This window comes from Antechinus flavipes, chromosome 3 (assembly GCF_016432865.1).
Source record: "Antechinus flavipes isolate AdamAnt ecotype Samford, QLD, Australia chromosome 3, AdamAnt_v2, whole genome shotgun sequence".
NCBI lineage: Eukaryota > Metazoa > Chordata > Mammalia > Dasyuromorphia > Dasyuridae > Antechinus > Antechinus flavipes.
Window position 1 is genome coordinate 460,798,954 of NC_067400.1, and position 14,158 is coordinate 460,813,111.

The window sequence follows — 14,158 nt, forward strand, 5'->3', positions numbered from 1 at the left end:
AGAGAATCATCCCATAGAAAAACTATTTTTTTCTAAAATCATGGTGCTTTTGCCCCATGGGATTCACAGTGGTCCTATCAGGTATGGGAGCACTTCTCTGTAATCCCTGCTACTAAGGCTGGATAACTGAATGAAATCTGGAATTTTGAACTATAATGGGCAGAAGTCAGTCAGGTGGCTATAATAAGTCTGATAATGAATCGATGAACTCTTGGGAGCAGGGGCCACTAGACAACCTGAAGCGAGTAATTGATCTGTGTCAGAAATGAAGCATTTCAGAATCATTGCTACGATCAATAGTGAGATCAGGCCAATGAGTGACTGTTGCTCTTCCAGTATAGACAAGATAGACAGAAGCAGTCAAAGATACATGTATATGTATAAACATACACACATATATAATAAATGAATAATACATATATGAACAGATTAACAAAAGAAATAGATAGATAGATATTTTTTAAAATGGCTTCCAGACTCCCCTAATGTTCTTGAGAGTTTGTATAGTTCACCAATCCCTATTAATCTCCATGCACTATAACTAGTTTCATTTTCATCTAAAGGATTGATGTCTTAATGGATAACTCCTCCAATTAATCTAGATATTTTAGCATTGCATTAAAAAATCACCATATTTTACCATTGCATTAAAAAAAAAAAAGATACCTAAGGAAATTTAGTATCTGAACAAACAAGACAGAGGATGCTTGATCTTGTCTCTCAGGGATATGTCCTCCTAAGGACAAGTATTTCCATATGTACCAAATCTTTCCTACAGAGTGGCATATCTATTAAGTGTCAATATGCCTGTTTATTTGTCCAGTATAAACACATTAAACTTTTTGCTTTCACTCTAGGGGCTCAATATTTTAGACCGCAGTTCAGAACTGATCCATTCAGGAGAACTGAGCAGAATCACAAAGCAAGGAAAGAGCCAGCAGAGAACTTTCTTCCTTTTTGACCATCAGCTTGTGTTCTGCAAAAAGGACTTGCTCAGACGTGACATGTTATACTACAAAGGACGAATTGACATGGATGAAATGGAACTGATGGATATCGAGGATGGGCGGGACAAGGACTATAATATCAATGTAAAGAATGCTTTCAAGATCATCAATAAATCGACAGAAGAGGTGTATTTGTTTTGTGCCAAAAAGCAAGAGGATAAAGTCAGGTGGTTGCAAGCCTGTGCTGATGAAAGGAGACGTGTGAAGGAAGACAAAGAAATGGGTGAGTAGCAAAGAGCTAATAGTCCTTTGAGATTTTTCATCTTTATTGGTATGTTTCCTTCTGCAAGTATAATTTGTTTTTAATACCAAACTTAACAAGTAATAAATAAAATGAGCATTTCTACATACAAAACAGAAGGAAAAAAAGATTATTGTATATGTAATATATTTGGTACATAATTATTGAAACTGTCCTACTTCCTTTCTTTCTGGCCTGCCTTTTCTTCTGTGCTTATTTTAAAACATGCTTCATGACCCTCTTTCATTTGTCTTTTTTTTTTTTTTTTACTAATCTATCACTGGTGTCCCTTTCCTTAATATTTTCCACAGCTAAAGAAACAAAGAGGAAAAAAGGAAGAAAGGAAAGAGAAAGAGAGAAAAAAAAGGAAGAAAGAATCTTATAAGACAGTTTCATAGTCAGAAAAAATAAATTCTCATGATTGACCATAACCAGAAATATGCATCTCATTCTGTACCTTAGGTTCATCACTTCCCTTTCAGTAACTGAGTAGTGTATTCCATTGTCAGCCCTTTGGAATAATGATTGGTTATCAAGACAAAAAGAATTCTTAATTTTGTCAAAGTTTTGTTGCTGTTGTTGTTGTTTACATTTTTGTTATTGTTTAAATTGTTGTCTAAGTTCTGCTCATTTTGTTCTGCATCAGTTCATACAAGTTTTTCTGTTCTGAGATTTAAAGAACTTTCTATTTTGTTCTCTCTTAACCTTATTTTCCCATCCTATACATTATACCCCTATAAATCTCAAGCAGTCTCATTGAAAAACTGCTGCTGAAAGGCAGTATAGCAAAGTAAATAGAGATCTGGTATCAATCAAAGTCAGGAAGATGTAAATTCAGGTGCTGTCCCTAATGTAGACATATAGGCTTTCTGACCCTAGACAAGTCACTTAAGCCCCGGTCTCCTCACTGCTATCTACTCCCCAGCCTCTAAAAGTTTTCAAAGACTGTGTAAGAGAGCATTTGTCAATCTGCTATGGTTGAAGAAATTTCAATCATCTGTTATGTGCCAGACATTGTGCTAAGCTGGGAGATACAAAAAGAGGCAAATCTGAGTTTGTATATTTCACCAATCACTATTAATCTCTATGCACTATAATAACCTAGTTTCATTTTCATCTAAAGGATTAATGTCTTTATGGATAACTCCTCCAATTAATCTAGGGACCCTCACCATATTTTACCATTTCATTAAAAAAAAAGTCACCTAAGGAAATTTAGTATCTGAATAAGCAAGACAGAGGAAGCTTCATCCTATTCCTCAGGATATATCCTTCTAGGGACAAGTATTTCCAAATGTACCAAATCTTTCCTACAGAGTGGTACACCTATTAAGTGTCAGTATGCCTGCTTATTTTTCTAGTATAAACACATTAAACTCGAGATTACAATCTGATGAGGGAGACAACGTACACACAAATATATGCAAAGCAACCTACATACAGGATAAATAGGAGATAATTAATGTGAATTAAAAGGGGTTTTGGAGAAAGCCTCCTGTAGGAGAGATTTTAGTTGGAATTTCCTTAGAGGAAATTTACTATATTGGTAAAATCACAAATTTGAAGTGAAAAAACCTTCAAATTCTCAAAAGTTTACTACTTTAAAAAAACAGCACTAACACTTCATAACTGGGTGACCCTAGGAAAATTATTTAGAACTCATTTTTTGTTCCCTCTTCCTCCAAGTGTGACTGTAATGGAAAGTGCTTTGTAAACCATAAACTGCTAGATAAAGATGAATTATTATTATTATCATTCTGAAAGAGACAAATTGTAAATATGGTCTGTACCAGCTTATGTTGGTTCCCCTTTAAAGTCCCCTTTAAATGATATTTTCACAAAGCTCTTTAAAGTTTTGTTTGCTGCCTGTGCAGTTTTAGTCCAGACAAAAACTACCTGTGCATTATCCCATCTCTTTCATTCATGAAGATTAGACCCCATGCATTATATATTACACTTAATGTAATGTTTCTTCCTTCACTGTTCCCCAGTTACTTTTCAGCATATCATCACCATTTGTCTTTCTTTAGCCTTCCAATTTTCCCAGAGTCTGCTATATCAGGTACCTGACTTTAGGCTGAAGCTGCTGTGTCAGAATATTGTTTATTTTTCTTATGGCAATACCCCCACAGCCTTTGAGATCTGGATTTGATGTAGGTTAAGATCCCCCCAAAATTAAACCACAGATTCTTGAGTGGGAGCCAAGACCCCATGGGTATAGAACAAGTCTAATTCTAAGTAATTTATGCAATCTGCTAATAAGAGCCTTCCTCATTAAGGCGAAATAAATTCAACTTGTCAAATATTTATTAAGCCTCTTTGTACCAAGCATGGGGTGAGACTCTGAGGATATACAGACAAAACTAAAACATACTGCCAGCAAATAGCTCATGTTCTAATGAGAGGATACAACATGAACCCATTTAAGAATAATAAATCGGTAGAAAGACTTACAAGAACTGATGTTGTGAATGAAGTGAGCAGAACCAGAACATTGTACACAGTAACAGCAAGATTGTATGATGGTCAATTGTAACAGACTTAGCTTTTCTAAGCAATACCTTGATCCAAGCAATACCTTGATTCAAAATGGAAAATGCCATCCGCATCCAGTGAAAAAACTGTGGAGATTGAAGCATACTATTTCCACCTTTTTTTTTTTTTTGGTTTGTTTTTTCTTCCTCATGTTTTTTTTTTCCTTTTTGTTTTGATCTTTCACATCATGGCTAATATGGAAATGTTTTAAATGATTGTACACATATAATCTATATCAAATTGCTTTCTATCTTGGGAAGGAGGAAGGGAGAAAAAAATTTGAAACTCAAAGTGTTACAAAAGTGAATGTTGAAAACTATCTTTAGGTATACTCGGGAAAAATACTATTAAGTAAAAAAATAATAATAATAAATTAGGTAGAAAATAAAAGGAACAAAAGAGATTCACACAGAATTCTCCCGGAGTATATGAGAAATCAGAAATCACTAATTCATAGGATGAATTAGAAAGGCTTAATGGAGGGAGGCACTTGAATGTGGTGCTGAAGGAAAAGATTCTTATAGAACAAGATGAGGAGGAAGTTCATTTCAGATATGAAGAAATGTGGGAATCAGTGGGTGGGTGGCTGGGTGGACGGCTAGATGAATAGATGAACAAATGAAATAATCCTTGTACAGATGTGGTTAATTCTGCATGTATATGTTAAAAATATTCTCCTTTCTCTCTCTCTCTCTCTCTTTCTCTCATTACCAATTTCTCTCACACACATATACATTTTTTCTCTTCCTTTTCCCTTTTCAATACAGGAATGGAAATATCAGAATCTCAAAAGAAACTTGCTATGTTAAATGCTCAAAAAACAACTCACACAAAGTCAAAAGGTAAGTTATCATAAACAGATTCCAGATTTTGAAATGTTACATTGAAAAATGGTGTTACATATAATGTATTTGCAGTTGGTGCCTACCTATTTGTGTAGATGGAAAATGGTTTTGAAAATTTAAAAAACATGAAATGATAAGTAATCCAAAATAATAGATGATTTTAAAATCATGCTATAGTTGAGTTTGAATACACTCCTACTCTTGGACTTCAAATATTCCAATAAAATAGCAAGGACACAACTCTGCAGAATGCACTTAACAGCTTCTCAGCTTACTCCTTCTACTACTTACTGCTCTCCTAGTTTTGTTTAGAGGATGAATGCCAACATTCTTTCTGCTTAGGGTGAAGTAAAGAATATTAGTGATATAGTGCAGGATGCTAGATTCAGGTGAACTGCCATCTCACTATTATCTTTTCTGCAATAAAGAGAAAATCATAAAAGTTTCAGTTTCCTGTGGGTTTATTGGCTATATTCTGATCCATCCTACAAATTACAGTCTAAAAAAGAATTAAATATATAAAAATAAGTCACTGCCAGGAATAAATTAAAGAGGTGTTAATGATTTCATACTCTTATACTCTTTGAAAACTTAATTTTTACATTATATATAATCCATATAATATGCCCTAAACAAGAATTGCATAATTTTTTGTTATTCATGGAGTTCATAGAAATAGTAAAGTGTCAACAGAAGAAAATACCTACTATATGCTAACCATTGTGCTAAACATTTTGTAAATATCATCTCATTTGATCCTTACAACAACTTTGGGAGATAGGGACTAGGAAAAATTATTGATCTTGAAATTAGGAGTCCTGAGTTCAAGTTCTTTTCAATGAAAAATGATAGCATATTACCTTGAGCAAGTCATATTATCACTCTGAGCCTCAAATTCCCCATTTTTATAATAGTGCTAATAATGCTTATCCTATCTATTTCTTGGGGAATCTTACATGAAAATTTCTTTGTAAAAAAAATAATAAAGAAAATGTCTTTGTAAATATTAAAGTTTCTATAGGACTGAGATATTTTTGTTATTCATAATAAAAATAGGACTATGAAATAGGAATGATGATTTCCCAATGGGCAATGAAGGAGGAATCAGGAGATATTTTATATAGGAAGTATAATTTGTTTTGCACTTGAAAGAAAGAAGAAACCTCAATAGATAAAAATGGGAATGAACTACTTCAGGCTGAGGCATAGGCAAAGAACAATGTAAACTAATGTTGGACAAGGTAGTTGGTTTCAGATTTCGAATTTTTTACTTTCTTTGGTAAGATCACTACTAAAGGAATTTTTTTACTGTCTCTGGTAGAGCCACCACTAAGGTTTTTTTGTTTGTTTGTTTGGGGTTTATTTTTGAGAATACAGATAACACGATTAAAGAAAATAATTAAGAAGAGTATGTGTATAGTGATATGAAGAATGGGCTTAGAGAAAGAATAGAAAAGAGACTAGCAAATTGGTCATGAAGCTATTACAAAATAGTATAGTTGAGAACTAATGTAGGCCTGAAGTAGTATACTGAATGGATGAGTAGAGAGACTATCAGGGGTGGGGAATATTCAAAACATTACAGAGGTGATACAATGAATTTTACTACTAGTTGAATATAAAATGAGTAAAAATCAAATTCAACTCTTAGGTTATAAACCTAGATAGTTAAGACAGAAATTATATCATTAAGAGAGAAATTAGAGGCAGGGGCAGATTCACAGATGAAAATAACATTCTCAGTTTTGGCTGTGTTGAATCGGAGGTACCATCAGGTTATCTACTTAGAAGTGTCTGTAATATAATTGAAAAAGGATTCTAAAGTTTTGGGTGAGAGGATGATTGGAGGTATGAGTTATCTGCACAGATGTGATCATTGTGGGAATTAATGAGATTTTAGTATTTTGTACTTTGGTTTATGAATGATGCTTAAATGATCTTCTTTACATTTTCCTGCTTTAGGTTATAATGGGTGTTCTGTACCTCCCCCCCACCAAAGCTTACATCCTATCCACCAACGACACATCACAGTACCTACCAGCGTTCCTCAGCAACAAGTTTTTGCCCTGGCAGAACCTAAGAGAAAGCCATCTCTATTTTGGCACACCTTTAATAAACTCACCCCATTCAAGAAATGAAAAAAAAAATGATCTCCCTGCTGGCAGGGACTCTGTTGGAGAAAAGACATGCTTTCTTTTCCTCTGTTTGAAATCCTTCTTGGAACCAGTGCTGAAGATCACCTTTACTGGACATCCGTGAAGGAAAGGGGACTTCATCTCACCTTCTGCCAGGAACTTTTTGCAGGATAGAAGACGGTCATGATGTGATGTCATAAGACAGCCTAGCACGTAATAGGCACTTAATAATGGCTTGTTGAATTGAAACCCTCCATATTCTTCCTCTCTGAACTGACCAGAGATGTGCTCTAAAGCAAGAGTTGTTTCTGCTGAATAAGCCGTGCTAATGATGAGCATCTTCTTTGGTGACCAGGGAAATAGTTGCAGTTTCAAAGGTGAATACCCAAGGGCTTGTTTTTTTTCAACTTGTCCCAAGGCATGACCAGCTTTGGAGGACCACTGTTACATTCCCAATGCCATGCTTGGTTTTGAGGGAAATCACCTCTAGAACTGAAATCTTTCTTCTTGTCATGTGTTCAGTGAGATCTAAGGGAAGCTTTTGTTTTTTCACCGAGGCATATGTTTAACCTTATCTCACTCATTCACTGCTGAAGATCAAGCATTTTCCTGTTCATTTTCTGTACTTTCCCAAATTTCCCAAATGGTAGTGGAGAGAAATTCATTCTCTTTCTCTTGCAGGCTAGGAGGGAAAAAAAACCAAGGCTACTATTAAATCAAATGGCACTAATAACTTGAACTTGATCCAGGTGTTCAGAAAGCAGTCCTGCTGCTTTCAAGGAAGGAAGTCAAGAAAACCCAGGTCCATTTTCCCTCAAATTAACTATTCTCCTGCATGTATAATAGAATGTAGCAAAGAAATCAATTCTTGCCTACAACTCAGCCTATAAGACTCTTTCAGTCACATATAATCTGTTTTGTAAAAATATAAGTATTTCCATTTTTTATCATGATAATGTGAATGTGTAAAATATTTATGTACTTCTTCTAGCAGTTTTTTTTCCTCCCATGCAGTCTCATAAAACAAACTCCAAAATTATACCCATTCAGCTAGAAAGGTATTAAATGGCCAAGGGAAACATTCCCTTGGATTTTTGAAATAGGTTTTGATCTTGAGCCTCCACATTCCTTCATGAGAGTGAGAACAGATTTCTGAAGATTAATCTTTCTTCGAGGAGACCATGACAAAAAAATTAAAAATGGGAAATGATCAATTTGGTGCATTTATCTTTTTCTTTCTCCACTTTTCCAACTAGGATATACACTAGCTGGTATCTATAGACAAGTATATGAATTTTTAGGAAAATCATTTTGAGAAATCTTTTATGACAGACTCTTCAAGGGTTTCAAAATGTTAATCACTTTTATTTTCTTAGCACACTGGAGGAGAGACATTTATGTTATATAACTAACGCATTTGTTTTCTAAAATTATATTTATGGTAACGTGCTCTTGTTAGACTGCTCAACTATTTCTAGTAGGTAAATCTGAGAATAAAAACAGATTGACTTAAGGACATACATTAGGTTTAGATTTTTCAGAATGTAGCTCTCAAAGCCTCTTCCTCACTAAGTCTAGAATTTCTAAAGGAGGCCAGCTGGTGGGAAAGAGCAATTATAAGAAGATTGAATTTGAAGCCTCCTCAACAGATATTTATGACATTTATGTAAAATTTTGATGAAAAGGTATTTGTTCACTATCTTAACATGTTACTTTTGATGGCTTATATGTAGGAGGTCTTGCTTGGTATTTATAATTACTTTGATTAATGACTCTTATGTCAGCCTGAGGTAGAAGCTGGTGCTAAGAAAAAGTTATCAGTAAGTATTTGTGCTAGTGTGTCTAAAAAATAGACACTTCAGCTTTAATTGTGTTTGTATAATTGGCCTTTTATTAACAAGCTTTTTAAAAAAAAGAATATTGAATTTTGAAAACTTAACATGCCTTTGATGCACCCATCAGCAATAACTGGTAGTGCTCTTTCTATGCTAAAGGGAATGCATATTAATTAGCAATTTTTAACAGCTCTTCCATGTTATATGACAGAATTGCCTTGGGGTGCCCAGTGGAATTACTTGACAGTGCTACATTTGTAAATGAAAATTCAATTTTTTTTAAAAAATGTAAATGTTTCTTTTTAAATATCAACTGAACCAATGAACCAATATGTTTTCTCTGCAAAGCTTTAACACTTCTGTAAGAATTTCCCTGCTGCATCCAAAATGCTGACTTCCAGGTTCTCTACCTCCATAGTCTTCCAAATAGAAAAGAATGAATTTGGGGAAATAGGTTAATTGTCTAGTTTCAGTTCAAATACAGATCTGTTTCCATCAGATAAAGTTATGGTGCCAAATCAAATTTGTCCTCAGTGAATCTGAACAGAGTATGAATCACTTGGCTGCCTTTTTTCCCTAGATGAACCCTATTGAGATAATCAGGGGTTTTCAAACACTCCCAAAGATTCATATTTCAAAAAATCATAAGATGGTAGTTAGCACACTTAAGCCTGGATTTATATGGCTTAAATTTTGAATATTATATGTTTGACTTTTAGAAGGATTGAAAGGATTGTGTGTCCTTTTATATTTGCCAAATTTTCTTCTCTGGATAAAGTAAAAGTCTCACTATATGTACATGAGTTTCTCCAATAACAATCCAGAGGAGAGATTCAAGATTCTTTTGTATTATATAGTAAATGTTCAAGGATATTAAGAAAATATTTTAATGTATTTCATTTTTTTATTGCTCATGAGAATGAGTAGAGAAATGACCTCAGATCCAAGAAGACTTGGGTTTGGGTCTTCCTGCCTCTGACATATATTGGTTACATGATTTCTCAATAGATAGATAACTCTCTAACACTTTAAATTGTAGAGAAGATGCTGGCCTGCACTGGTCAAAGATATTTCTTCGAAATTACACTTTTAGCTCATGTTATTAATCATGTATTTTCAGAACTCACTAGATAAATAATTAGGCAGGACCTTTGAAATGACAACTTTTGACAGAAAGGCTTGAAATAGAATTTAGAATAAGAAAGTACCTTTGGTATCAGTTCTGCCTCATTTTCCAGATGAGGAATTCCAGGTCCAGAAAAATTAAGTGATTTTTCTGGACTAAGTAGCAAAACCTGAATAAGAGCCCAGAGTTTTTGGCTTCTGCCATTTATTACTTGTATGTCAAGAAACAAGACACTTAATCTTTTACTGGGATCCATTTATCATATTAAAAATATCCAATCACCTTATAGAAGAATACAAGCTAATGCTCAAGTAGTTGCTGTGATTTCCAAGACCCTAGTAAGGGAAAAAGTATTTTTGGTGAGAACTGTGAACAGCAACAAAAAGGCAAATACAATTTGCCAGATACATATTTGGGACTTCCAATAATACAGCTTTAGATTTCAGTAAATTTCTGATTTTGTTTTCTTTTCCCAACTTGGTAACTAAAGCATTTCACCACCATATGATGACACTGAGTGCTGACGTGTCTTGTTATACATAGGCTACACAAAGACAGGTTCCTTGTCTGTAAAGCAAATATTAACTTCATGTTGACTTAGAAGAACAATGCTCTTTCATTTATGAAAGACCATTTACCTTGAGTAAATTTCTCTTCTTGTGCAACAATGGCAAAAAGAATGCTGTATTATATTCAAAATTTGAGATATATTGAACATTACTGTAAATTCTGTTTTCTGGTACTTTACCAAGTGGATAATTCTATGTATCAACCTTTTCGAAATCCCTCGTGATGTCAACTAACAAACCCATAGATTCAAATTAGAGTAATAATTAGCTGAGGTTTAGGGCAGGATTATTAGACTTGTGTGATGATGGTTTGGGGGATTTGAAACAGAGAAAATAGATCTCTGGCTCAGAGGGCTTTTGTTACAATCATGATTTCCAGTATCTTTAAGTCCAGATTTTCTCCTTATATATAGGTTGAAATACAATATTACATTGGAGTAGTTGGAGAAACATATCGAATTCCCAGTTTATCAGAATGTTTGATTAGGCACCACTTAGTCACTGAATGTGTCAAGTTAAAAACTTTTTATTCTAAAATTATTGCACAAATAGCTTATATTTTCCCTTGGCCACCGACTTTTTTTCCTCCAATAGACAATGAAGGAGGGAGCTCAAAATAACATGGTGAAAATAAACTGTAATTTGTCTTTGCAAAAGACTACTGCTTTAATTTTTGATCCCAAGTTCCTTTGGCATAACTAACACTTGTCCTTTTCTAGGCAATGGCATTTATATTGAAGAAATGCCCTACTTCTAACTGATTCTGTAATTTAGCAAATATCACTGTGTAAATATTAGCATAGCTGTATAACTTGCTTACATAGTTTGCCAAGTATTTTTTGTAACTTTTATCATGTAAATGTTAATTCATTATTTTACATCGAGTTGATGTTGCCTATGTAAATCAAGTGACGGCTTCAAAACAGATGAATTAGCTGTTGACAGCTAAGGTATGATGTACAGAATTGCTGGAACTTGATTATATATTTGAACTGAAGTGTTGTATTATAAAATTTATTTCCTCTTGATGTGGTTTTATGTAAATGATTTCATTTCTTGTAAATGATGTGTGCCTACCATTTCTGTCATTTTGCTTCTGTATGGTAAAATAAAATAATTTGTAAAGCTGGTTTTCAGCAATTTTAATAAGAAATAAGTTGTGACCTCTTTCAAAATACAGGGTGAAATTTTTGAAAAGTATTTCCCTGATTTTGCCAAGAGCTATTTCGTTTCTTTTTAGATATTTTGTTTACATGACTTTTCTGGAAGAAGTAAAGTCTCAGAATGGAAGGAAGTTGAAAAATGGAATTAAAGAAACTGAAGAAGCTTGCTAAATGGAGGTGAGGGAGAAGAGAAGAAAGAGAAAGAAAATATTTTTCACATGCAGTCTTTTCTTTCTATCCTATTGCTATCACCAAAGTTTTATCCAGACAGCTCATTATCTCCTAACTAAAAGCTTCCTCCATTCTTTACCTTCTGCAATCCATTTTTTTGTTTGCTAAAGAATTCAGTATGCAATATTCCATCTAAAATTTTTCTGTGGTCTCCCATTACTTACCAAAGCATAAACTTATCCTGGCATTCAGAGAATACCCAGTCTGATTCCAGACTATCTTTCAATTTTATCTCAAATTGTTTTCTTTCATGACTTCTACTTTAATGTTAAAGTGGATTCATGCACATCCTCTCCTGTATCTATAGTTTTACTCACAATTTGAATGAGTTCTGCCTGTTTTCCACATTTTGAAATTCCTCTTTTCAAAATCCAGTTCAGATGACACTCGAAGAAGCTTTCCCTGACCTCTCTCAACTGAAAATGACCTCTCTTTCATATTTCCCATAATACATTGAACACTTATATTCAATTACAGCTAATATCCTATTTATTTCTGTTATAAGCAGCTTGAGAGTAGCAATTGAGTCAAGTATCCTGACAGCACAGAGTCTGAGATTAATATTTATTGAATTGAATAAATAAGCCTAGGACTACCTAGGGATGAGAGTAGAGAATGATATATGTGGGAGATGATCAATAGAGGTCACTGGAACAAAAAAATAAATAATAGACAAGGTAGCCAATTGAAGACAGGTATACTCTGGTCAAAGAAAGAAGAGCAAAATGTGGCAATAATATTTATGAGTGAAGGTAAAGAATGAAGAAAACTTACTGTTGATTGTAACAATAGCCAGCATTTACATAGCACTTTAAGGTTGGCAAATAGCAAATTCATTAGGTTGCAGTGAAGGGGATGAAAGGAGAATAGAGGATGATATCCACCATACACATAATAGTTCGTTTTCCCAGATGCTAATATTTATCTAGGGCATTGCTGACAGGCTCTATAAAAGGGTTTCCTAACTTTGGGGTATTAAAAAGCAGCTCAGATCTGTTTAATCATAAGATGGGAGACATAAGGATCAATATCTGATATCTCAAAAGAACTAAGTAAATTGGCATAGTTTGCCATGAAATTAGTGTAGAAGGATGGGTTCTCATTTTCTGTGGTATCTTCCAGGTTATCATATTGACTTCCATTTTTAGAACACATAGGACAATTCTGTGAATTAAATATTGTAAATAATTTTACCTCCATTTTAAGGTGAAGAAACACATGTAGAGAAATAATTTCCCCCAAATCACACAGTATCAGAAATCCAGACTGGGACTGCTCATTATATATTACCCCATACCTGGCCATGTTTGAATTTGGATTCTTGTTCAGTTGTTTTCAACTTTTCACAACTCCATTTGGGATTTATCTGGCAAAAATACTTTTTCAGGTCATTTTATAGATGGGGAAACTGAGGCAAACAGGGTTAGGTGACTTACCCAGGATCACACCATTAGTAAATAGTTTGCCAACTACTTGGCAAGATTTGAACTTGGGAAGATGAGTCTTCCTGACTTCCAGCACTCTATCCACTGTACCTCCTTGCTATCCATCATAATAAGTCTTAAAAGGTAAAATAGACTGCCTTTCAAAAGGAAACACTCAGACATTGGAAGGTGATAAAAACAAGGACTCGTAAGAGAGAAGACCAAAGAGTGAATGGAGTTTTTCCCAGAGAGATTTTGGAGACATGGGGAAAATGATATTAGGACCAGTTAGCACATACAAACATATATGTGTAAGTACAAACATTCTATATTAAAAACCTTTGGTTCATAAAGTCTAGGAAAGATAATAAAGTGTTCCTTATAGTGAACCACAGATCATAACCCCCAATTGATTTTCTTCTTTGATAAATAAAAATTGGCAAAGCAATTTGCAAATGTTACATGTGGTAAGTTTAATAAGTCTTAGCATTTTTTGGCTAATAGGATAATTAATTCACAGGATACTAGATACTAGGAGCTGGAAGGAACTTTAGAGATCATCTAGTCCAGCTATCTTATTTTTCAGGAGAAGAAACAGAGGCTTAGGGAAATTATAGGATTCTTGCCTAAGGTCACACAGGATTTGAAGTCAGGACTACTGACTCAGAGTCAATGCTCTTGCAAAAGATGAAAAAAGAATTTGGAAATGGGGGTGATTTGATGCCATTGTAAAGAAACTTGTGTACATGCCCAGACTTTAAAACACAGTAATCTTCCAGGAATAAGGACGTCTTGAGGGTTAGGGGACTAAGATGTTGGGATAAGGGAGAGGATAGGGAAGGGTAGCTCTGAAAAGCTTATCTACAAAAATAGGGAATGAGCCACCCTATAAAATCTCAGTTCAAGAGAAGTTCACTCCTTAACTCTATTACATTTGAGAATACCTTTATCAAAGCCTCTTTGGACTTTGTCAAAAACTCTTTCTTCAACATGGAAACAAATGTGTCAGTGGTGACACATAAATTCAAAGAATGAAAAACAAAGAAT

The 14,158-nt window shown here is 34.2% G+C and overlaps 1 protein-coding gene across 1 annotated transcript in view; it reads left to right on the plus strand.

Annotated features, from left to right (window-relative positions):
- Positions 1 to 11,449, plus strand: part of SPATA13 (spermatogenesis associated 13) — a 144,763-nt gene extending 133,314 nt beyond the window's left edge. The window contains exons 11-13 of the mRNA XM_051986569.1: positions 858 to 1,230; positions 4,551 to 4,625; positions 6,591 to 11,449. Of these exons, the coding sequence (XP_051842529.1) occupies positions 858 to 1,230; positions 4,551 to 4,625; positions 6,591 to 6,766 (624 nt within the window). The 3' untranslated portion in view covers positions 6,767 to 11,449. The remainder of the gene's footprint in view (positions 1 to 857; positions 1,231 to 4,550; positions 4,626 to 6,590) is intronic.
- The last annotated feature ends 2,709 nt before the right edge of the window (positions 11,450 to 14,158 follow it).